This window comes from Somniosus microcephalus, chromosome 21 (genome assembly GCF_052327205.1).
Source record: "Somniosus microcephalus isolate GS21.2 chromosome 21, FLI_Smic_1.0, whole genome shotgun sequence".
Lineage (NCBI taxonomy): Eukaryota > Metazoa > Chordata > Chondrichthyes > Squaliformes > Somniosidae > Somniosus > Somniosus microcephalus.
This window is the reverse complement of record NC_141007.1, coordinates 40,167,021-40,192,360: the sequence shown is the minus strand read 5'-3', so window position 1 is coordinate 40,192,360 and position 25,340 is coordinate 40,167,021. Positions and strand designations below refer to the sequence as shown.

General features: G+C 44.4%; 1 protein-coding gene across 2 annotated transcripts in view; it reads left to right on the top strand.

Moving 5' to 3' along the window:
* Nucleotides 1–25,340, top strand: part of fbxw10 (F-box and WD repeat domain containing 10) — a 78,687-nt gene continuing 53,347 nt past the window's right edge. For both annotated transcript variants that reach the window (XM_085963447.1, XM_085963446.1), the window contains exon 1: nucleotides 1–667. In XM_085963447.1, coding sequence (XP_085819573.1) covers nucleotides 124–667 — 544 coding nt within the window. In that variant the 5' untranslated portion in view covers nucleotides 1–123. The remainder of the gene's footprint in view (nucleotides 668–25,340) is intronic.

Sequence of the window (25,340 nt, the reverse complement as noted above, 5' to 3'; positions counted from 1 at the left end):
CTGCTGCGGGGATCGACCCCGGCAACACCAGCAAGCACTTTGTCTCCCGGCTGCTGCCCTTTTCGGAAAAAGGTTGAGATTAAAGCGGCCTCACACGTTTGGCAGCCGCTGTCGCCGCTTTGAATGAGAATGTTTGACCTGGACGCGGCGGGCGAAGTGGCCGAGTTTAACATCTACTCCTCTTCCAATCAGACCTGCCTGGCCGGCGACTGCTGGGAGCCTCGGTGCGGCTTCTGCTACACCTGCACCCTGGAGCTGAGGCTGGTCTCCACCAGGCAGTGGTTCCCCCGAGCCGGCGATTTATCCAAACGCCAGTTTTTAATCGGGCTGGTGCGGAGGATCGACAGCCTGGACCTGCTGCAGCAGGTGGACAGGCTCCTGCAACCAACGCTGAGCAAAGATTTCACCCACTCCCGCTCGTCTCCGAACCCCAGCCTGGCCGAGGATCTCAGCACCCAGAGCTCCGACCGGGCTTTGGACAAGGTGGCTCTGCGCAAGTATATCTTAGGCACCTGGGAATGGTTTGCCGACAGCAGATACTGGACAAAAGCGAACTACGTGCTGGGGCTGCTCCAGATGTGTGATGCCAAGTTACTACATGTCATTGGCAATCTGATCCGGACACTCATACTCGGATGGAAAATCCCCGACTTCCTTGAAGCGAAAGGTGAGAAATAACCTTATCTGAAACCCCCCAAATTCATTGAGATTCTAACAATGATCAGACCTCACTTCCAAAGGCAACTTCGTCAGCCCTTTTCAGCATGGATGCAAAAGTTTCTTGTGAAATCAAAACTATAGTAAGCACACTCCAGAATGGGTGTAGCCTTCTTCTCCCTTCTTAGGCAGTCCCTCGCAACCAAGGATGACTTGCTTCCACATTAAAAATGAGTTGGCAGGTGACTGATGAGTCCAATGCAGGACCTACAGTCTTTGTCACAGGTGGGGCAGAGGGTGGTTGAAGGGGCGGGTGGGGTGCTTGGGTTGACAGGTGCTCCTTGCGCTGCCAGCACCGTTTTGAAATACCACCCATTTTTGGAGGTTTGTTAATGTTACCAAATGTCATTTGTAAAATAGGTACCCTTGCAGAGTTTGGGCTTTTAATCTCTCTTGTTTCTGTGTTTCTCGTTTTTCTCCGCTGCTTCTGTATTTCTTTGTTTCTGCTGCTCGATTATATTTATTTGCAGCACTCAGTTTCTCCTTTCTTATCCCAGTACCACCGAATCTGAGTTGAGGGATTGCGTACAGTGCTGGGCACCCCATTATTATAGGAAATATATTAGAGCCACAGGAATGTTGTAGCTAAGATTAACTAGCTGGTTCTAGTTATGAAGAAAGGCTTAAAATATTAGGACATTTTTTTGCTGGAACAGAGAAGATTAAGGCGTGTGTGGGGCGGGGGCGGAATCTAACAGGTTTTCAAAATTATGAAATGTTTTGAGGGTAAATAGTGAATGACTGTTCCCATTGGTTGGCAAATCAGTTACAAAGGGGCATTAACTCAGGATTATTATGAAGAATGAAAAAATAAATCAGAAGAAACTTTTTCATTAGAGCGTTATTAAAATATGGAATGCTTTACCACATATACCTCTTGGGGCAGAAATTATAACCTAATTTAACAGGGAACTGGATACATACTTGAAAAGGAAAACATGTAAGAATACAGAGAAAGTGCAGGAAAATGGGTTAGAGTAGATAGTTCCAGTTGAAGACCAGCACAGACTCTGTGGGCCTAATGACCTCCTATTGTGCCCTTATTTCTGAGTCTATGCAAATGAAGTACAACACAAACCTCCAAATAAACATGTTTGGACATCTTGTTTCATATACTTATCTTTCAACTCATAATGGTTGACAATAAGAAAGTCTTGCATTTGTATCACACCTTTCATGACCTCAGGATGTCTCAAAGCGCTTTACAGCCAATGAAGTACTTTTTGAAATGCAGTTACTGTTGTAATGTAGGAAATGCAGCAGCCAATTTGCACACAGCAAGCTCTCACAAACAGCAATGTGATAATGACCAGATAATCTGTTTTTAGTGATGTTGATTAAGGGATAAACTTTGACCAGGACACCTGGGTTAGTTCCAGGTTCTTAATGTTCCTTTGTATCAATCTATTTTCTGTTTGTTTACAGCTCTTAAGCTCCTGTCACTCTTTGTGCACAACGTAATTCCCTTTTAGTACATTATGATACTGGAAACTTCCATGTGTGTGTCTACAGAGGTTTTGGTTCAATGGTAAGGTACACAACAATAAAACTCCAACATCTTAAAACTATGCAAACTAATTAATCACAGAGGGATTTCGTGTAGTCCCAAAGTCATTTTCTGTTAACGCACCTTGGCATATACAACAGGAAACATGTAATTATAGTTCCATTCATTGTAGTTGGTGCATTGGTTTGTATTGTGTGCGTGCATTCAGTGTGGGGGTGGCTAGGCCAATGTGTTGTATACTGCACAATTCTGAATACCACAAACGGCACGATGCTATACAGTTGCGACAAAATGTTGAAACAGAAAGGATACATTTATAGACTCTCGCTCCTTTTGGTGTGCCCCAGTGTAATAGAAATGAGTTATGAGAGGTTGTTAAGACAGTATTATTTTATAAATAACAACAGGGAATGCTGGAAAAACTCAGCAGGTCAGGCAACATCCGTGGAGAGAAATTTGAGTTGATGTTTCGGGTTGAAACCCTTCTTCAAAACTGGAAAGAAAATAAAAAGATCGCAGACAAAGCTGCGATCGAACAAAAGAAGAAAAGGAGACAATAAAAGGTATTAGAAGCCAGATGAGATGGTAATGGGCCCGTGGAGACAAAAGGCAGCTGAGATTAGGTGTGAAGTGTACTGGCAGGATAAGGACAGCTGCCAGGTGAGAGAGAAACAAAAGGAAAGGGGGGAGGGGGGAAGGAGGACCCATAACAAAGGGGTGGAAAAAATTAAAAGGAAAAAAGTAATAGAGGCCGAGGTTATGTTCTCTATAAGTAAGGAAACGTCAAGGAAACCATAAAATATAGCTATTACATGACAGAAATTGGTACAGTATCAGAGAACCTTATTTGAGGGGATATTGTGGACAATATACAAGAAGGTTGTAAAGGGATCAACTGTATTAGTTGTCACCTTGACTCTGAATTGTTTCTACCAAAACTCAATTAGTAACATGTGATCAATCAACTGTGATTGTTGCAATTTTCATATAATTATACCTATGTTCAAATGAATGTGACCAAAACATAATTCTGATGCTCGCTCTGTCAGTTCTTTAATAAGCTTTCCTAATAATTGCCAAGTTTTTGTTCCTTCTGACCTATTGAATGGATCAAGATTCCAGTATAATATATATTTTGATTCACAACAGGGGCCTGCTAATGTGTAAAAATGGGAAGGGATGCATATTACCTGTGAAATAATTTTTCAAAATCCGTTTATGGGATGTGGGCGTTGCTGGCAAGGCCAGCATTTATTGCCCATCCCTAACTGCCCTTGAGAAGGTGGTGGTGAGCCGTCTTCTTGAACCGCTGCAGTCCGTGTGGTGAAGGTATGGCCACAGTTTGGGAGGGAGTTCCAGGAATTTGATCCAGCGATGATGAAGGATCAGTGATATACTTCTAAGTCAGGATGGTGTGTGACTCGGAGGGGAACTAGAAGGTGGTGGTGTTCCCATACGCCTGCTGCCCTTGTACTTCTAGGTGGAAGAGGTCACGGGTTTGGGAGGTACTGCTGAAGAAGCCTTGGCGAGTTGCTGCAGTGCATCTTGTAGATGGTACACACTGCAGCCACGGTACGCCGGTGGTGGAGGGAGTGAATGTTTAAGGTGGTGGATGGGGTGTCAATCAAGCGGGCTGCTTGTCCTGGATGGTGTCGAGCTTCTTGAGTGTTGTTGAAGCTGCACTCATCCAGGCAAGTGGAGAGTATTCCATCACACTCCTTACTTGTGCCTTGTAGATGGTGGAAAGGCTTTGGGGAGTCAGGAGGTGAGACACTCACTGCAGAATACCTAGCCTCTGACCTGCTCTTGTTGCCACAGTATTTATGTGGCTGGTCCAGTTAAGTTTCTGGTCAATGGTGACATCCCAGGATGTTGATGGTGGGGGATTCGGCGATGGTAATACCGTTGATTGTCAAGGGGCGGTGGTTAGACTCGCTTGTTGGAGATAGTCATTGCCTGGCACGAATGTTACCTGCCACTTATCAGCCCAAGCCTGAATGTCGTCCAGGCCTTGTTGCATGCGGGCTTGGACTGCTTCATTATCTGAGGAGTTGTGAATGGCACTGAACACTGTGCAGTCATCAGCGAACATCCCCATTTCTGACCTTATGTTGGAGGGAAGGTCATTGATGAATTAGCTGAAGATGGTTGGGCCTAGGACACTGCCCTGAGGAAATCCTGCAGCAATGTCCTGGGGCTGTGATGATTGACCTTCAACCACCACAACCATCTTCCTTTGTGCTAGGTATGACTCCAGCCAGTGGAGCGTATCCCCCCCGATTCCCGTTGACTTCAGTTTTACTAGGGCTCCTTGATGCCACACTCAGTTAAATACTGCCTTGATGCCAAGGGCAGTCACTCTCACCTCACCTCACCTCACCTCTGGAATTCAGCTCCTTTGTCTATGTTTGGACCAAGGCTGCCGGGAGCCAAGTGGTCTTGGTGGAACCCAAACTGGGCATCCGTGAGCAGGTTATTGGTATCAAGTGCCGCTTGATAACACTGTCGATGACACCTTCCATCGCTTTGCTGATGATTGAGTAGACTGATGGGGCGGTAATTTGCCGGGTTGGATTTGTCCTGCTTTTGTGGACAGGACATACCTGGGCAGTTTTCCACATTGTCAGATAGATTCTTAGGCAGTCCCTTGGAACCGAGGATGACTTGCTTCCACATTAAAGATGAGTTCTCAGGTGACTGATGAGTCCAATGCAGGACCTAAAGTCTCTGTCACAGGTGGGGCAGACGGTGGTTGAAGGGACGGGAGGGTGGAGTGCTTGCACTTGCTCCCAGCGAAGAGACTCGAGGCCTTCCCAGATGCTTCTCCTCCACTTTGTGCGTCTTGCGCCAGGGACTCGCAGGTGTCAGTGGGGATGTTGCACTTTTTTAAGGAGGCTTTGAGGGTGTCCTTGAAGCATTTCCTCTGCCCACCTGGGGCTCTCTTGCCCTGTTGGAGCTCTGAGTAGAGCACTTGTTTTGGGAGTTTCGTATTGGGCATGTGGATGATGAGCTGATCGAGCGTGGTCAATGCTTTGATGCTGGCCTGAGCGAGAACACTGACGTTGGTGCGTCTATGCTGCCAATGGATTTGCAGGATCTTGCGGAGGCAGCGTTGGTGGTACCTCTCCAGTGCTTTGAGCTGTCGGATAGATGCCAGTGTTGTAGCTGTACTGGAACAGCTTGGCTAGAGGCATGGCTAGTTCTGGAGCACAAGTCTTCAGCATGATAGCCGGGATGTTGTCAGGGCCCATAGCCTTTGCTGTATCCAGTGCGCTCAGCCGTTTCTTGATATCACGTGAAGTGAATTGAATTGGCTGAAAACTGGCTTCTGTGATGGTGGGGAACTCAGGAGTAGGCCGATATGGATCATCCACTTGGCACTTCTGGCTGAAGATTGTTGCAAACGCTTCAGCCTTGTCTTTTGCACTCACGTGCCGGGCTCCACCATCATTGAGGATAGGGATATTCATGGAACCTCCTCCTCCCGTTAATTGTTTAATGGTCCACCACCATTCACGACAGGATGTGGCAGGACTGCAGAGCTTTGATCTGATCTGTTGATTGTGAGATCGCTTAGCCCTGTCTATAGCATGCTGCTTCTGCTTTTTAGCATATATGTTGGCACCTCATTTATAGGTACACCTGGTGCTGCTCCTGGCATGCTCTTCTAACACTCCTTACTGAACAAGGGTTGGTCCCCTGGCTTGACGGTAATGGTAGAGTAAGGGATATGCCAGGCCATGAGGTTACAGATTGTGGTGGAATACAATTCTGCTGCTGCTGATAGCCCACAGTGCCTCATGGATGCCAGGTTTTGAGCTGCTAGATCTGTTCTGAATCTATCCCATTTAGCACGGTAGTAGTGCCACACACCGTGGAGGGTGTCCTCAGTGTGAAGACGGGACTTCGCCTCCACAATGACTGTGCGGTAGTCACTGCTACCATGGACAGATGCATCTCTGACAGGTAGATTGGTGAGGACGAGGTTAAGTAGGTTTTTCCCCTCGTGATGGTTCTCTCACCACCTGTCGCAGGCCCAGACTGGCAGTTATCTCCTTCAGGTCTCGACCAGCTCAGTCAGTTGTGGTGCTACCGAGCCATTCTTGGTGATGGACATTGAAGTCCCCCACCCAGAGTAAACATTCTGTGCCCTTGCTACTCTCAGTGCTTCTTCCAAGTGGTGTTCAACATGGAGGAGCACTGAGAGAGGGCAGTAGGTTTCCTTGAAGCCATGAGACTTCATGGGGTCCAGAGTCATTGTTGAGGACTCCCAGGGCCACTCCTTCCCCACTATACCACCACCCCTGGTGGGACAGGACATACGCAGGAATGGTGATGGAGGAGTTTGGGACATTGGTTGAAAGGTATTCTGTGAGTATGACTACATCAGGCTGTTGCTTATCTGTGGGACAGCTCTCCCAATTTTGGCACAAGTGCCCACATGTTGGTGAGGAAGACTTTGCAGGGTTGACTGGGCATGGTGTGCCGTTGCTGTGACAGTAGCCAGGTTTCATTCTTTTTCGAGCTAGGTCATTTCAGAGGGCAGTTAAGAGTCAACCACATTGCTGCGGGTCTGGAGTCACATATAGGCCAGACCAGGTAAGGGCGGCAGATTTCCTTCCCTAAAGGACATTAGTGAACCACATGGGTTTTTACAACAATCCGATAGTTTCATGTTATTGATACTAGTAATTATTCCAGATTTATTTAATTAACTGAATTTAAATTCCCCAGCTGCCGTGGTGGGATTTGAACTCCTGTTTCTGGATCATTAGTGCAGGCCTCGGGATTACCAGCCCAGCAACATTACCACTGCGCTACCATTCATATGGAAGTAAGGTTGCTTCAGAGATGGTGTTCTGAGTGTTTTTCATTTGGTTCCTTTAAAACAAATAGAGGATAATTTTCAAGTTCGCCGCCGAGCAAGCACATTTGTCACACTCTAGATGTCTATTATTGGTACAGATGCAATGTCAGTTGTCAGTCTGTGGCAATGCCCCTTCTCTTCTTAGGCAGTTCCTCGGAACCGAGGATGACATTAACATCTTCTTTAGGTAAGATTTGCCAATTAGTGTAGTTCAATTAAATTAGTGCTTTGAGGGCTTTATAGCAAATGTAAGAAAGGGCTGGGAGGGAGTTTGTAGTTTGAAGTGCATTTGGCTTTGCTAGGCAGTCAGATAATTCGATTACAAAAGCAAAATGCTGCGGATACTGGAAATCTAAAATAAGAACATAAAATGCTGGAAATACTCAGCAGGTCAGGCAGCATCTGAGATAATTCGATTGTTGTCAGTCAAGTACTTTATTAATTTTGTCCGTTTGCTCCTGCATCTATTCAATTGAATTTGAAACCTGCTCTTGTTTTCATGTGTCCTTACTGAGTGAGTCTGGGAGGAAGCTGGGAGATAAAATGCCTGCTCCAAACGACTGAAAAAGGGATTGCTAGTTTGGTTTGGAATATGCATTTGTATTCATTAGTATAATGCTTGCAGGGATAAGAATGTTGCTGGAGCGTGTGAAAAGGATGGTGAAGTGTCCATATTTGCACTGGTATTTTACCATCTTTTCACGCTGAAGAGAGGCTCTTATCCCTGCTAAAAGTAGAGTTTTCATATCTACTAATTAATACAATAAAGTATAATATAAAGTAAATATATCTGGATGTTAGAACTTAGGCAAACTAAATAAAATCTTATCTGCAGTAAATTCTCTACAATTTCAATGTCAGAATGTGTATTGTTTTACATGTAACACACACGATGCTTGATATAAGGGCAAAAATTGCGAGGCAGTGCTGCAATCATATAACGGCCAGCTGGGTACTCTGCGGCAAGTGCCTCACCTCCTGACTCCCCAAAGCCTTCCCACCATCTACAAGGCACAAGTAAGGAGTGTGATGGAATACTCTCCACTTGCCTGGATGAGTGCAGCTCCAACAACACTCAAGAAGCTCGACACCACCCAGGACAAAGCAGCCCGCTTGATTGGCACCCCATCCACCACCTTAAGCATTCACTCCCTCCACCACTGGTGCACCGTGGCTGCAATGTGTACCATCTACAAGATGCACTGCAGCAACTTGCCAAGGCTTCTTCGGCAGCACCACCCAAACCCGCAACCTCTACCACCTAGAAGGACAAGGGCAGCAGGCGCATGGGAACACCACCACCTCCAAGTTCCCCTCCAAGTCACACACCATCCTGACTTGGAAATATATCGCCATTCCTTTATTGTCGCTGGGTCAAAATCATGGAACTCCCTTCCTAACAGCACTGTGGGAGTACCTTCACCACACGGACTGCAGCGGTTCAAGAAGGCGGCTCACCACCACCTTCTCAAGGGCAATTAGGGATGGGCAATAAATCCTGGCCTTGCCAGTGACGCCCACATCCTATGAACAAATTTTAAAAAATGAATATCGATTTCACAATGATCTAGTTATACTTTAACATTACAGCCTATTTAAGGCATAAATGTTAGTCTTAACAATAACATAAACAATGATTTGTTTGAAATAAGTTAATTATCTAGGGCAGAATTAGTATCTGTAAATCTTAAAACTGGACATGGAATAAAAACTTCCCGATGGCTCAATTGGTAAATGTACATACTGGCGAGTGTTGTATTGAACTTTACAGACCAGGGAGGACTCTGTGTGAATCCCTGGTCTCTTCTAAGTTAGCTGGTCTCAGTCTGGTTGGCAGTGGAGGTGATAGAGTTGGGCTAAGGAAGGGTGGGGCGAAATTAGTCAAGGTTCCTGTTCCTGATTGGCATACAATGACTTCTACTGGAAAGCCGCTGTCGGGAAGTTGAGTGCGGACAAGTCGGGGCTTGGCTGTGACACTTCCCCCCCACCCCCCCCCCCCCCAAAATCGAACCACCTGCCAATATTCACAATTTAGGCTTGCACGAGACACGAAGAATAGTAACTTGTGTGAAACACGAGGGCTTCCGGTTCCTGTGCATGTTTCGATGGCTGCAGGAAAGGAGCAGAAAAAAACTGGGGAAGGAAAAGATTGTGAACTTGTGTGGTTTAGACTAGCAGGCACAGACAGTGATACTACATATTTATTGGTGTTGATTAGCTCTGTGTTTTTAAATTGGTTTAACCATTAGAACAGTAGAGGATTTTTTTTGAATGATTACATGAAGCAATTCATTACCTACAGTAGTAACTATTCCTGCGGTGTTACCACAAGGCATCTCCTTCCTTTGCAATTTCTGCTGTCATATGTTAATCTATGCCCTACATCCTTGAGTACAGTAATTACTGTAGTGTCTGCTGACTGTTTATTACTAATCCTGAATTTGTTTACTGCCTAGCAACAAGCTGCATTGTTTCTGCAATCTTTTCCAATTCTAAAGCAGAGTATCAAATTGCAGTGTATCTTCTCATGGCTGGACAGTCACTGGCTCTCTTTTATAGATAGTTTAAATAAAAACAATGCTGTCTAAAATACTAAACCACTTACCCTAATCTATACACGAGGCTTCCCTTACAAATTGTCCTAGAGAAGATTAAATGGAGAACCTCTAGGTTCTACAACATGTCATTAATAATTTTCTACCATACTAGTGGATCGTCAGTGGTGTCACTTATTGGGACAAGGCTGTGCGTATGAATCTCCTGGGGTTGGGTGTGGGTGATGTCGTGTATTGATTGCGAGTTTGACACCAGTCAATACGGTAATGTAATGTGCATTGCATTATGGGAATTACCCGGGAAAAGGGCGGTCGGCCATTTTACGCAATAAAGTGAACATCGCAGTTATAAGCCTGTCTGCCTGACTCTGATTTAATTCGACATATCTACATGCTTGATTGAACGCATTAAAGCATAGATACAACATCTATGTTGTATCTATGCTTTAATGCGTTCAATCAAGCATGTAGATACGTCGAATTAAATCAGAGTCAGGCAGACAGGCTTATAACTGCGATGTTCACTTTATTGCGTAAAATGGCCGACCGCCCTTTTCCCAGGTAATTCCCATAATGCAATGCACATTACATTACTGTATTGACTGGTGTCAAACTCGCAATCAATACACGACATCCCCCTTTTCCTTGGAAACAAACTTGCAGTTTACAAACAGTTGCTTACAATAACACTGCATAACTTATTTGGTTTATAAACTTTTTACAAACTTGTGTCTTACCACACAACTAAATAATTCCCAGGTTTAAACATTTAACATCACACATGCAGTTCTCGCACAGTTTATGTTGTGACATAATCAGACAGTCTTTGGGGTTTTCTTTTAACCCTTTGAGGTCTGGCTGTAGTGGGTATGTCTGACATGTTGGTGTCAGTGGGTATTGCCTGTGTCACAGTGGTATGTGTGTCAGGGTCTACTATACTGTCCTCAGTCCCTTGTGTTTCCTCCTGCTCATGGTGTCTCCTTTGGTCCATTGGTTCTGTATTTCTTCACAAACGTAGTGTTTCTCGAGTAGCGTGCTCAGTCTGGAGATTCTACTACTACTTGACTCCCTGTTTTACTCAAAACTTTGTGGGGTGTGGCATTAAAAGGAGTGGTGAACTTGTCCACTTTGTCCTGCCGTACCAGCACCGTGTCACCAACTTCCACCTCTGAGTATTGTGTTCTCCGCTGTTCATCTGCGTACAGTTTGGACTTGCCTTTTTGTTCTGCGTCCTGGTCACGTACTTCCATGTCTGCGTGCGACTCTGTGATGTCTGGTAGCTTTCCTCTCATTTTCTGTTTAAAGAGCAGCTCTGCCGGGCTCTTTTCTGTCGTGGCATGGTCAATGCTCCTGTACACAGTCACATATTTTCTAAGTTCACGTTTCCAATCTAGTCCTTCTGACTGAGCAATTCTGATTCTCTTCATCAGCGATGCATTCTGGCGCTCGACTTCTCCATTAGCCTGAGCCCATTTTGCTGTCGTTTTCAGGTGTTTGATCCCGTTGTTTTCACAGTATTCTTTGAATAATTCAGATCTGAATTGGGGACCATTATCAGATTTGCAGGTGATTGGCAAACCATGATGGCTGAAGATTGACTCTAAACTATCAATAACCTTCTCTGTTGTTGTGGAGGTCATGATGTCGTATTCATAGTAGCGACTATAATAATCAACTACCACAAGAATGGAGTGGTTGGATGGCAAGGATCCCAGTAAGTCTATAGCTACATCCTGCCAGGGGCCCTCCGGTAATGGTGTTGGTCTCAATGGTTCAGGTGGGTCGGGTCTGGCTACTACCTGACAGCCGTGGCATGCTTTACAGTGTTTTTCAGCTGCCTTGTCCATGCCAGGCCACCAAACCTTGGTTCTGAGATGTTGCTTTGTTCCAACTATTCCCAAGTGTCCTTCATGTGCTAACACCAGGGCTCGTGCGTGTAACACTGTGGGTAGCACGGTGCGTGTTTCCCCGAAGAACTAGGTACCCCACTACGCACAGCTCGTTTGCAATTGCTGCATAAGCTTTACAGTTCTCAAAATGTCCGTTTGTGATTGCCTTCCGTACCTCAATCAGCTCTGGGTCGGTAGCAGAGGCTTCCTCCACCTCTCTAGTAGTGAGTGCTTTTGGTGTCGCACTCACAGCTACAAATCTCACGTATTCATCTGAGCCATGAGAATGTCTCTCCTGTTTTGCTGTCTCCCCCAACAATCGTGACAGTGGGTCTGCAATGTTTTGCTTGCCTGGAATGTGTATCACCTTAAAATCGTACGGCTGTAATCTAAGTACCCATCTCTCTATACGGGCACAGGGTTTAGAGTGTGGGCCGTATATCACTTGTAATGGCTTATGGTCAGTTACCAAGTTAAATTTTCGGCCATACACATATGGATGCAGCCTCTCACAAGCCCATACAAGAGCTAAGGCCTCTCTCTCTGTTTGAGAGTATTTCCTCTCACAGTCTGTTAAACTACGACTTACATAGCATATTGGCACCTCTTGTCCCTGTTGGTCCTGAACTAGTACTGTGCCTAAATCTACAGGACTGGCATCTGCTATCACCTTGGTTGGTGCGTCCTTATCAAAATATGCTAAAGTGCTGGCTCTGGCCAACTCTTCCTTGAGTGCACTGAATGACTGTCTCTGTTGTGATCCAAATTTAAATGGTGTGTCTTTTCTCGTCAGGCATCGCAGTGGCTCTGATAGCGTTGCAAACTGCGGGATGAATCTGCTACTGTACCCAACGAGTCTCAAGAAACTCCTCACCTCTGTAGCATTCTCTGGTTCCCGAGCTCCTGTCACCGCTCGCACTCTCTCTGCTGTTGGTCCGATGCCCTTTTCAGACAACAGGATTCCCATGAAAATCAATCGGTCCATGTTGAATTGGCACTTCTCTGAGTTTAGTGTCAGCCCACTTTCCATTAGTCTGGTCATGACAGCGTGCAGGCGTCTGTCGTGCGTTTCCTGGTCGTGTGCATGCACGATAATGTCGTCTGAGATGTTTTCAACACCCTCTATTCCAGCTAAGGCATTAGCTATCTCGTGTTGATATTGCTCACTAGCTGAAGATACACCGAATATCAGCCTCTTGTACCTGTATACTCCGTTATGTACTGCAAACGTTGTGATTTCTCGTGACTCGGGTCAGTTCTAGCTGGTGATAACCCCATTTCAGGTCTAGCTTACTAAACACCGTCAAGCCGTTCATACCTTGGAGTATCTCATCAACGGTGGGGATTGGATATCGTTCCCTCACTATTGCCTGGTTTGCTCGTCTCATGTCTAGGCATAACCTTGCATCCTTATCTGCTTTTTGGTACAATAACCACAGGATTCACCCATGGGGTGGGACCAGTTACAGGTTCGATAATGTCCATGTCCCTCAATTGTTTTATTTTGGCCTCTACTGGCCCCCTTAAGTTGAATGGTATACGCCTGAGTGGCTGGGCCACAGGCTTCACTTGTGGGTCGATATACAAACTGACCTGTTTTGTGTTCAGCCTTCCTACTCCCTGGAACACCTTTGGATACCGCTGTTCTAGTAGCTGTCTTACATCTACCACAGCTGAGACATCTGCTCCTACTTTTAAAACTTCCAGTTTCATGGCTGTCTCCCTTCCTAGCAACGGCTCTCCATGGCCTTTAACCACAATGAACTCCGCCTGCTCAGTTCTCTTACCTATTGTAATCCCACATGTGAATATACCTTTAACTGACAGTGGTCGGCTAGAAGCATAAGAGAATAACTTTCTCTCTGTCTTAGGGACATGTGACTGACACTTAATGTGTTCTGACTTTAATCCTTCTATAGTAATCTGGGATGTTATGATTAAGGTTATCCACCAGGTGGTGTTGTAGCCACTGCTGCCACTAGCTAAGGTCAGGGGGTTGCTTCCTGTCAAGGTCAGCAAAGGTGGAATGCCAGGATGCAGGATGCAGGCCTGTTTTGTTTGCTGCATAGTTGATAATAAAGTACTCGTGCTAATTCTAAGATATCGCCTCTTCGAGTTCTTGTTCCACTACATGGATTTATCACACCTTCCCATGTATTCTCATCTATCACATTACTAGTTGCCCCCAAATCAATTAATATTCTCAGGTTTACCCCCCCCCCCACAAAAGGTAAGTCTCTCTGTCACGTTATTTCCAGTAACAGCAAATGCAAAGTCATTTTGTTCCTCTATATTGTTCACACTGTGTTTCTTTGTACCCTTTGTGCGGCATACTTTGGAGAAATGATCCTTTCCCTTGTACTTATGACACGTTTGTCCGCGTGCTGGGCATTTCAGATCTCTGCCCATGTGGTCTGTGTGTCCACATTTGTAACATTTCCTTTCGTTCCTATCGCCATTTCCCTTTGGTTTCCCTGTCGAGCTTTTCGCATAATACCCTCTTTTCTGTGTAACATGACGAACAGTATCTGTCTCCGCCTTCTCTGTACATGACATGGCTGACATCTGCTCCTCGACGTTTTCACATTGTGAGGCCAATTATAACGTGCGGGCGAGCGTTAGACCTTGCCCTTCCTCTAGCAATTTCCTCCGCACATAGGCTGACGTGCACCTACTCAGGATAGCGTCTCTTATTTGATTATCCACATGCCCCCCAAAAGCACAGTCTTTAGCAGCCTGCCGCAAGCGAGTAGCAAATTGTTGCACAGTCTCATCTGTCTTCTGGGACAACTTATGAAAAGTCTGTCTAGCAAATGCTGCGTTGATCTGGGGCACAAAGTAGTGATTCAAAGCACTAATTGCCGCCATGTAGTCTGCTGGCTCTCCTGTGTCCAGTAGAGTCAAAAAGATATCCTGGACATCTGGTCCTGCTAGGTGTAGAAGTAGAGCTCTTCTCCTCTGCTTTGTGGCACCTGTAGAGGTATCGTCGATAATGAGTCCTTTGCCGTCGGCATAAAGCTCAAAAGACGTTAACCACCTCGTCCATCTTGGACCCAACGTGGCTGGCTCGGCGAAGCATGCAAAATTTTGAATGCCGGTCTTCTCCATCCTAGCTAACTAAAACTTGGGCAACTACCTATCTAAAATGATTCCATTCGTTATCCTCGTTGCCAGTGTTGTATCTATGCTTTAATGCGTTCAATCAAGCATGTAGATACGTCGAATTAAATCAGAGTCAGGCAGACAGGCTGATAACTGCGATGTTCACTTTATTGCGTAAAATGGCCGACTGCCCTATTCCTATAATGCAATGCACATTACATTACCGTATTGACTGGTGTCAAACTCGCAATCAATACATGACATCTGGGAATCTGTGTGGAAACAGCAGGCTGTGACCGAGGCTCCAGAGAGAAGCTGAGCCTCAAGTTGAGGTCTTGGAGGGCTTTGTGTGGGAGAGACAGAACATCACTGGTGATATCGGCATGTCTGGACAAACCTTGAATGTAGCTATTAGAAAGAAAGAACTTGGCATTTATATGGCACCTTTCACGACCTCAGGACATGCCAACGTGCTTTACAACCAATTAAGTACTTTTGAAATGTAGTTGCTGTTGTACTGTAGGGAAACACGGATGCCAATTTGTGCACAGCAAGGTCCCACAAACAGCAATGAAATAAATGACCTAACATCTGGTTTTTTAGGTGTTGGTTGAGGGATAAATGTTGGCCAGGGCAACAGCAGAACTCCTCTGCTCATCTTTGAATAGTGCCATGGGATCTTTTACGTCCACCTGAAAGGGTAGTCGAGGCTTCGGTTTAACGTCCATACTCATATTCTGTATAGAACTAAAATGTCAATATTTTCTGAAGGAAAAGAAACTGAAGTATTTTCAGTTCATCACCATTGTAGTAATCCCTGTTACTGGAATATTTTGCAGTCCAAGTTACACACAGTAAAACCCTATTATTACACTGGTCTGGATAACTGACAGTAGAAATTTCAATGAAAATTAAATTAAATCAGTTCCAGATGAGGGGAAAACAAAGCAATTTCTGGACTCCGATTTTAAGAAGATAGACGAGGTTATCAAGTAGATGTTTCAAGTCGAAGTTAGGAGCAGGAGCTTCGATTATCCCCATTGTGTAAATCGACAGTGCTGTTGTGTTTACTGTAAATGAACAAAAATAATCCTTGAGCAGTTAATCATTAAAATCCTTGCATGAGGACCGTTAACATTTACCTGTTGATTTCTCCCATTGGTCATGAGATGAAACACTGAAAGTGGTGTGTAAGATTCTATATTTATGTAAGATTCAATAGTTTGCTGGGGACTAATTTAATGGGGTTGAAGTAGATGACAGAGTTTTTACATCAGATAAGAAAATACGACAGACTGTAGTTAACAGTTTTTGAATCCCAGGAGCTGAAGGTAAAATCTTGTGTCACTGTGGTAATTAGAGTAAAAAGTATTGCTGTTGAGTGGCCTGAAAATGCGACTGAAGGAAACCTCAGGTAATTAGATACTAGAAAGATATAACTAGATGATATTTTAAGAATTCTTCAGACCGTAAGGACAAAAGACTACAGCTTATAAATCACTGTTTGCAATATTAGTGATGCTTAACGTGTTCATATGATATTCCTGTGTCTGCTATTTTAATGCCTTTGTTAAAATATTGGATAGAGGAATGTCATATGACTGCATTAAGCATCTGCTAATATATCACAATGATTTCTAGGCTTAGAATTTTTAAAATATAAGCTGTTCTATCATGGAATTTTTTTATTATTGTGGAGATGTGCAAGTTTAGAAGTATTTGAAATATTAAAAAATGAATGTGTAGTCACAGTCAGAGAGAATTGCGCTATAAATTTGGAAACCTTTGATGTCACAGACTTACTTTTATGTTTCTTTATATTTGTCATGGTTAGAAATGAGAACTGAAGAACATTTCAAGTAAATCACTAGTATAGCATTAACACCGGAACTAGTAAGCTATGCCAATCAAAAAGCAAAATATTAAAAACAATCTTGTAAGAAAAAATAAATCTGTTCCAAGTCATGAATCACTTTTTAGAATTAAAAGGGTAAAAAAGTTATGTTGCGTATAATGGCAGATGTTGAAGCATTATCAACTGCAATAAACCTTTGCTCTATGACAAGGATTAAAATGTGGAATGGTGGGACCTGTTCTTGTAATTGAACACACTTGTAGTGTATTGGGATAACGCGGTTTGAAATGACAGTTCTGCATATTAAGTCATTTGTCCATATTAAGTACACTTAATTTTAGTAATTCACACATGTGCATTTATAGCGAGTCTTACAAACATAATTACTAAAGGAAAGATGCCATTCCTTCAAAGATCTTTAACTGGTTTCTATTCTCTGCACCAGCTCTTGACTCAGTTTAGTAACCCCTGACTTCAGACTCTCCACTAAGACCAGAGTACGCGGATATCACAAACCAACAATAACATGGGTAGTGTGGTTACAGTATAAGCAGGTGGCAGAACATTTCAGAAATATAACTTCAGTAATTGTTTAGGCGTTTTTTTTCTTTTGGCAGTGAACAAGAAAGTGACAGAGAGGCGAGAGAGAGAAACCAAGTGAAAGAGAACCTGACAAGGCCAGGAAACAAAAAGGCACTTGGAGTTTAGTTTGAAATTTGTTGGGATGTCAGACTGTTCTAACACTGAGAAATTCAGAAATGAAATGTAACAAATTTTGTTAAAACAAGCAGCTATTGTAGAAAAAAGTCTGCGTTTAGCTTTCATTTATGAATGAATGCTGTAGTGATATATTGAGGTATTAACCCCAGTGACTGCAAGTCACATATTTACCCCCAGTGACTGCAAGTTACATATTTACCCCCAGTGACTGCAAGTCACATATTTACAGAGCTAACATCTTGTTGCTGAGCTACTGTGTTTTGATAATTGCAGATCAAATGCAAAAAAGACAAATAGATAATGGCATCTTGGCACACATTCATTCCCCAATTTATCAAATTACTTTTCAGAAGCTTCACAAAATGATTTATTTTCTGCCAGATGTAACTATAAAAAAGTGAATCAAGAATAAGTTTGAGATGTGCTTGTCGTGTACTCAGTTTCCCAGATTTAATTGTCTAGGGTCAGTTTGTGGAATGTGCAATAATAGCTGTGTAGATTCATCCAGTTACCCATAATATCATGGGGAGACCAAATATACTTAAAAGTGTTAGTACGGTTCCTCTAAAAGAGGTTACTAAAATTATTGTGGTACATTTAAAGAAATATATGGGCAGGTTACTATAGTCCACTTGATCATCACCCCTGGCTATCTACAGGATGCACAGCAGCACCTCCTACCCACAATCTCCACCACCTAGTAGGACAAGGACAGCAGGTGCATAGAAACACCATCACCTCCAAGTTCATTTCCAAATTGCACACCATCCCGAATTGGACATATATGGCAGGATTTTCATTGTGCTGTGGAGTTTGGATTGGCGGCGTGTGGGGGGTTAAAATCCCGAAATCGGGGGTCCCGACACCATCCCGTCCCCAACCCGCCTCCATGCCAGTTTCAAAGGAGGCGGGTACCCGCCCCGCACTGGGACCCGCCTACCCGAGGCGGGAAGGGATTAGTGTTAATTAACTGCCTGTTAACAGGTAGTTAACAGGCAGTTTTTAACCTAATCCCTAATTTGAAGGTTGAAGTGTGGGATTCCCGACGGCTCCAAACCACGGCAAGTTAGAGGAGTTGGGCCGTCGGGTTGAAGGACTTGGAGGGGTTGAGATGTCGGTGTTCAGGTGAGCGATGTGTGCATGAGTGCAAAGGTAAGTGTGTTTGGTGTGTCTAAATTGATTAAAGAAGTGTAAATTACCCTTTTCTTTTCAGCATTCCTTCCTTTGTTGTTCCTTCATTGTCACTGGATCAAAGTCCTGGAACTCCCTACGTAATAGCATTATGGGAACACCTTCACCGTACAGACTGCAGCGGTTCAAGACGAAGGCTCACTACTACCGTCTCAGAGCAACTAGGGGTGGGCAATAAAGCCTTGCCAGTGACGCCCAAATCCCAAGAATGAATAAAACAAATTCAACCTAATAGAGACTAGAAGCAGAGGGGTATAAGGGAACCAAACTTATATAAGTAACATTTTAAACATGCTGCAAGATGGAGTTCTACAATAAGCTTAGTTAAGGGAAGGGGAGAGAAGATTGCTGTCTCATTTCACATAATGAGGTATTCCAATGGTCTCAGTGAGGTAATGATATGTGGTCTGGGACTATAATTACCTTGTAGGCTTGTTTGAGCTACTGCTGCTTCAGATCCATTCACTGTAGGTCCTCAGATTTTTATCTTTGGCGAAACACTGTAAATAATTAATTAGATATACGCTTATAATCTTCCGCATAAGGAAACAACAGACTAATCCAGGCTCTGGGCAATTCATGCTCCAATGAAACCTCTTGTTCTTTCATGCAATTAAATCTAAAAATGTTCTCAATAAAATTTAAGGTTTCTCTTCAGTGTTTAGGGGAGGTACAGAGTAATGATTATTTTCCTTAGCGATTAGAAGTAGATTTGAATTTATAACTGGTGTTTCACAAATTCTCTATTTGCCTGCAGAATGGATCATTATAATAATAATTTTCAACATGTCCTACAGTCTAAGAAAGTTCCTAAATATGATAAGATGTGCGGGCTTACAGCCTTATTAGTAATTACTGAGACTGGGAAAATCCTTTTCAAACATTTTGGACCCTTTGATGTACCAGTCTTTTAATCTATTTTTCTTTCAATGAAAGTGGCACTACTTTCGAGAGGTCTGTAATCCAGGTAACCACAATAGGCAGTAAACCTATCCCTTTTCCACAGGCGCATTCAGTTTGTCTCAGCCTTTTCTGAAATTTTATAAATGAGCACTTCTGCTTGTCAAACAGTGAGTAGTACAGGAGCATGAACCCGTTCTCATTTTTGAACCCAGAAACAACAGTGGTTTGATGCTGTGTACTTCTGTCATTCCCGAAACGTGCCATAATCCTGACATCTGCAGTGCACCCTCTCTTCCCTTGGCATTTCTATTTGTGCCACCATCTACCCTCTCCAAATGAGAAAGCCTGTCAGTGGCAGACTGGCTCCCCAAAAGAGCTTGGGAATTGCCATATGAAATTGGGTGCCAATTTGCCAGGAGCACAGTTGTGCTAAAAACCAGAAAATGACAAGACTAATCACTGTAAAGTAAAGAAGTATGCCCAGTGAAGATTATGGGTGCTGCAAGGATCATGAAAATCAGAAGCAATGCAAGTTTGGATTTGCTGTGCCATATAAGGACTTGGTTGTGACGAAGCAAAAATAATCCACATTTTAATACTGATACCTTTTAGTTTAATACTTTCCGGAACTTTATATATAAAAAAGCCACTTCAAAGAATTGACTCTCCCCATAATTATTCAGCTTTAGATTAATGAAAGATTTTCCTGCAAAACAGGTATTTATCCCGAACTTGACTGTGCAGAGCAAGCCTTTCAAACAATTAAAGAATAATGACCTGGTGATATTTCCTTTTATTCCTAGTTAAGTCATCCTAAATTAAATTCTGTGTTTAGCAGCAGATTTGTTTTAAAAACTTGCTAGGATACTGTTGAGGGGGATGACTCACCAGGGGAAGGCAGCAGCAGCCAACTTCCTGGCACTGGGGGTGCTCCTGCTGCCCAGGAGGGGGGGAAAAAGAGTGGGAGAGCAATAGTGGTAGGGGATTCTATAGTAAGGGGAACAGATAGGCGTTTCTGTGGCCGCAAACGTGACTCCAGGATGGTTTGTTGCCTCCCTGGTGCCAGGGTCAAGGATGTCACTGAGCGGCTGCAGGGCATTCTGGAGGGGGAGGGTGAACAGCCAGTGGTCGTGGTCCACATTGGTACCAACGACATAGGTAAAAAGAGGGATGAGGTCCTGCATCAAGAATTTAGGGAGCTAGGTAACAGATTAAAGGGCAGGACCTCAAAGGGTGTAATCTCTGGATTACTCCCAGTGCCACGTGCTAGTAAGTATAGGAATGGGAGGATAGAGCAGATGAATGCGTGGCTAAAGAGTTGGTGTAGGGGGGAGGGTTTTACTTTCCTGGATCACTGGGCCTGCTTCTGGGAAAGGTGGGACTTGTACAAGTCGGACGGGTTGCACCTGAACCAGAGCGGGACAAATATCCTTGCGGGGAGGTTTGCTAGCACTGTCGGGGGGGGTTTAAACTAACTTGGCAGGGGGATGGGATACAGAGGGAAGCTGAAATAGGGGGGGATGTGCTGCCAATTATGGAGGAAAAAACAAGTCAGCTTGGTAGACAGGGCAAATATATAAGGGCAAGGCTGGATGGCATCTATTTTAATGCAAGGAGTCTTGCAAATAAGGTGGATGAACTGAAGGTGTTGATAAACACATGGGAGTATGATATTGTTGCTATCACGGAGACATGGTTGAGGGAGGGGCAAGACTGGCAGCTCAATATTCCGGGGTACAGAATCTTCAGGCGAGACAGAGGGGGAGGTATAAGAGGAGGGGGTGTCGCAATATTAATTAAGGAGTCAATTACTGCAGTAAGGAGGGATGATATATTAGCAGGGTCCTCTAATGAGGCCATATGGGTGGAGCTTAAAAACAAAAAGGGGGCAAGCACTTTGCTGGGAGTGTACTATAGGCCTCCAAACAGTCAGGGGGAAATAGAGGAACAGATATGTAGGCAAATCTCAGAGAAATGTGCAAATAATAGGGTAATAATAATGGGGGATTTCAACTTCCCCAATATTAACTGGGATAGTCAAAGTGTGAAAGGCTCAGAGGGTGTAGAATTCTTAAAGTGCATCCAGGAGAGCTTTTTGAGCCAGCATGTAGAAAGTCCTACAAGAGAGGGGGCGGTACTGGACCTAATTCTAGGGAATGTGGCCGGCCAAGTGGAAAAAGTGCTAGTAGGTGAGCACTTTGGTGATAGTGACCATAATATGGTAAGATTTAAGGTGGTCATGGAAAAGGACAGGGATGGGCCGGAAATAAAGGTTCTAAATTGGGGGAAGGCCGATTTTAATAGGATAAGGCAGGATCTGGCCAAAATGGACTGGGATCAGCTACTTGTAGGAAAATCCGCATCGGAGCAATGGGAGGCTTTCAGAAGGGAGATTGAGATCATACAAGGGCAACATGTTCCCATAAATGTCAAGAGTGGTTCCAAAAACCACAGGGAACCGTGGATGTCAGGGGATATACGGGAATGGATTAGGAAAAAAAGGAGGGCTTTTGGTAGATACAAAAGGCTAAAGACGGAGGAAGCCCTAGAGGAGTACAAAAAGTGCAGGGGGATACTTAAAAAAGAAATTAGGAGATCAAGGAGGGGCCATGAAATAACACTGGCGAGCAAAATAAAGGAAAATCCGAAGATGTTTTATAAGTATATTAAGGGTAAAAGGATAACTAGGGAAAAAATAGGGCCCATTAGGGACAAAAGTGGCAATCTGTGTGTGGAGTCGGAAGATGTAGGAGGGGTTCTAAATGAATTTTTTGCATCTGTTTTCACTATGGAGAAGGACGATGTAGACATAGAAATAGGGCGGGGGGACTGTGATATGCTCGAACATATTAACATCGAGAGGGAGGAGGTATTGGCGGTTTTAGCTGGCCTAAAAATGGATAAATCCCCAGGCCCGGATGAAATGTACCCCAGGCTGCTGTGTGAGGCAAAGGAGGAGATTGCGGGGGCTCTAACACATATATTCAGGACCTCTCTGGCCACAGGGGATGTGCCAGAGGACTGGAGAACCGCTAATGTCGTACCATTATTCAAGAAGGGTAGTAGGGAAAAACCGGGGAACTACAGGCCAGTGAGCCTAACATCAGTGGTAGGAAAATTACTGGAAAAAATCCTGAGGGACAAAATTTGTCTCCACTTGGAGAGGCAAGGATTAATCAGGGATAGTCAACATGGCTTTGTCAAGGGAAGATCATGTCTGACTAATTTGATTGAATTTTTTGAGGGGGTGACTAGGTGTGTGGATGAGGGTAACGCAGTGGATGTGGTATACATGGATTTCAGTAAGGCCTTCGATAAAGTCCCGCACAGGAGACTGGTCAAGAAGGTAAGAGCCCATGGAATCCAGGGTGCCTTGGCACATTGGATACAAAACTGGCTTAGTGGCAGAAGGCAGAGGGTGATGGTCGAAGGTTGTTTTTGTGACTGGAAACCTGTGGCCAGTGGGGTACCACAGGGATCGGTGCTGGGTCCCTTGCTGTTTGTGGTCTACATTAATGACTTGGATATGAATGTAAAGGGTATGATCAGTAAATTCGCGGATGATACTAAAATTGGTAGGGTGGTAAATAGCGAGGAGGGTAGCCTCAGTCTGCAGAACGATATAGATGGGTTGGTCAGATGGGCGGAACAGTGGCAAATGGAATTTAACCCGGAAAAGTGCGAGGTGATGCACTTTGGGGGGTCTAACAAGGCAAGGGAATACACAATGAAGGGAAAGACCCTAGGCAAGACGGAGGGTCAGAGGGATCTGGGTGTGCAGGTACACAGATCCCTGAAGGCGGCGGAACAGGTGGATAAGGTGGTAAAAAAGGCATATGGGATACTTGCCTTCATTAGCCGAGGCATAGAATATAAGAGCAAGGAGGTTATGATGGAGCTGTATAAAACACTGGTTAGGCCACAGCTGGAATACTGTGTGCAGTTCTGGTCGCCACACTACAGGAAAGATGTGATCGCGTTAGAGAGGGTGCAGAGGAGGTTCACCAGGATGTTACCAGGGCTGGAGCGCTTCAGCTATGAAGAGAGACTGGGCAGATTGGGTTTGTTTTCCTTGGAGCAGAGGAGGCTGAGGGGGGACATGATTGAGGTGTACAAAATTGTGAGGGGCATAGATAGGATGGATGCTGAGGAGCTTTTCCCCTTAGTAGAGGGGTCAATAACTAGGGGGCATAGATTCAAGGTAAAGGGCGGGAGGTTTAGAGGGGATTTGAGAAATAACTTTTTCACCCAGAGGGTGGTTGGAGTCTGGAACTCACTGCCTGAAAGGGTTGTGGAGGCAGAAACCCTCACAACATTTAAGAAGCATTTGGATGAGCATTTGAAATGCCATAGCATACAAGGCTACGGGCCAAATGCTGGAATATGGGATTAGATTAGACAGGGCTTGATGGCCGGCATGGACACGATGGGCCGAAGGGCCTCTATCCGTGCTGTATTACTCTATGACTCTATGACTCTATGAAGGAGGTTACACCATATATTTCAGAACCTGTCAGCAAATATGCAACACTGCAGGCTTTGGGCATCAGTGTAGCCAGAAATTCACACAAAGTATTAAAGAGGGAGGCGAGACAAACATAGGAACATAAGAACAGGAGTAGGACATTGCGCCCCTCAAGCCTATTCCGCCATTCAATATCATGGCTGATCTGTGACCTAACTCCATATTCCCACCTTTGCCCCACATCCCTTAACACCTTTGGTTAACAAAATCTATCAATCTCAGACTTTAAATGAACCGTTGATCCAGCATCAATTGCCATTTGCAGAAGAGAGTTCCAAACTTCTACCACCCTTTGTGTGTAGAAGTGTTTTAGGGTTAATTACCCTAACTTCACTCTTGAAAGGCCTGGCTCTAATTTTTGGACTATGCCCCCTAGTCGTAGAATCCGCTTCCAGTGGAAATAATTTCTCTCTATCTACCCTATCAGTTCCCCTTAATATCTTGAAAACTTTGATCACATCACCACTTAACCTTCTAAATTCCAGGGAAAACAACCCTAGTTTGTGTAATCTCTCCTCATAATTTAAACCTTGAAGTCCGGGTATCATTCTGGTAAATCTACACTGCACTCCCTCCAAGGCAAATATAGCCTTCCTAAGGTGTGGTGCCCAGACTGCTCACAGTGCTCCAGGTGTGGTCTAACCAGGGCTTTGTATAGCTGCAGCATAACATCTACCCCCTTGTATTCTAGTCCTCGAGATATAAAGGCCAGCATTCCTTTTTGATTACTTTCTCTACCTGTCCATGACATTTTAATGATAGAAACATAGAACATAGAAGAATAGGAGCAGGAGTAGGCCATTCGGCCCTTCAAGCCTGTTCCGCCATTCAATATGATCATGGCTGATCCTCTATCTCAATACCATATTCTCGCGCTCTCATCAAGGGGTATGGGGAGAGAGCGGGAATATGGTATTGAGATAGAGGATCAGCCATGATCATATTGAATGGTGGAGGAGGCTCGAAGGGCCGAATGGCCTACTCCTGCTCCTGTTTTTTTCTATGTTTCCCCATACCCCTTGACACCTTTTGTGTCTAGAAATCTATCTATCTCCTTCTTAAATATATTCAGTGACTTGGCCTCCACAGCCTTCTGTGGTAGAGAATTCCACAGGTTTACCACCCTCTGAGTGAAGAAATTTCTCCTCATCTCAGTCCTAAATGTCCTACTCCGTATCCTGAGACTGTGACCCCTCGTTGTAGAGCCCCCAGCCAGGGGAAACATCCTCCCCGCATCCAGTCTGTCTAGCCCTGTCAGAATTTTATACGTTTCAATGAGATCCCCTCTCGTTTTTCTAAACTCTAGTGAATACAGGCCTAGTCGACCCAATCTCTCCTCATACGACAGTCCTGCCATCCCAGGAATCAGTCTGGTGAACCTTCGCTGCACTTCTTCTATGGCAAGTATATCCTTTCTTAGGTAAGGAGACCAAAACTGCACACAGTACTCCAGGTGTGGTCTCACCAAGGCCCTGTATAACTGTAGTAAGACATCCTTGCTCCTGTATT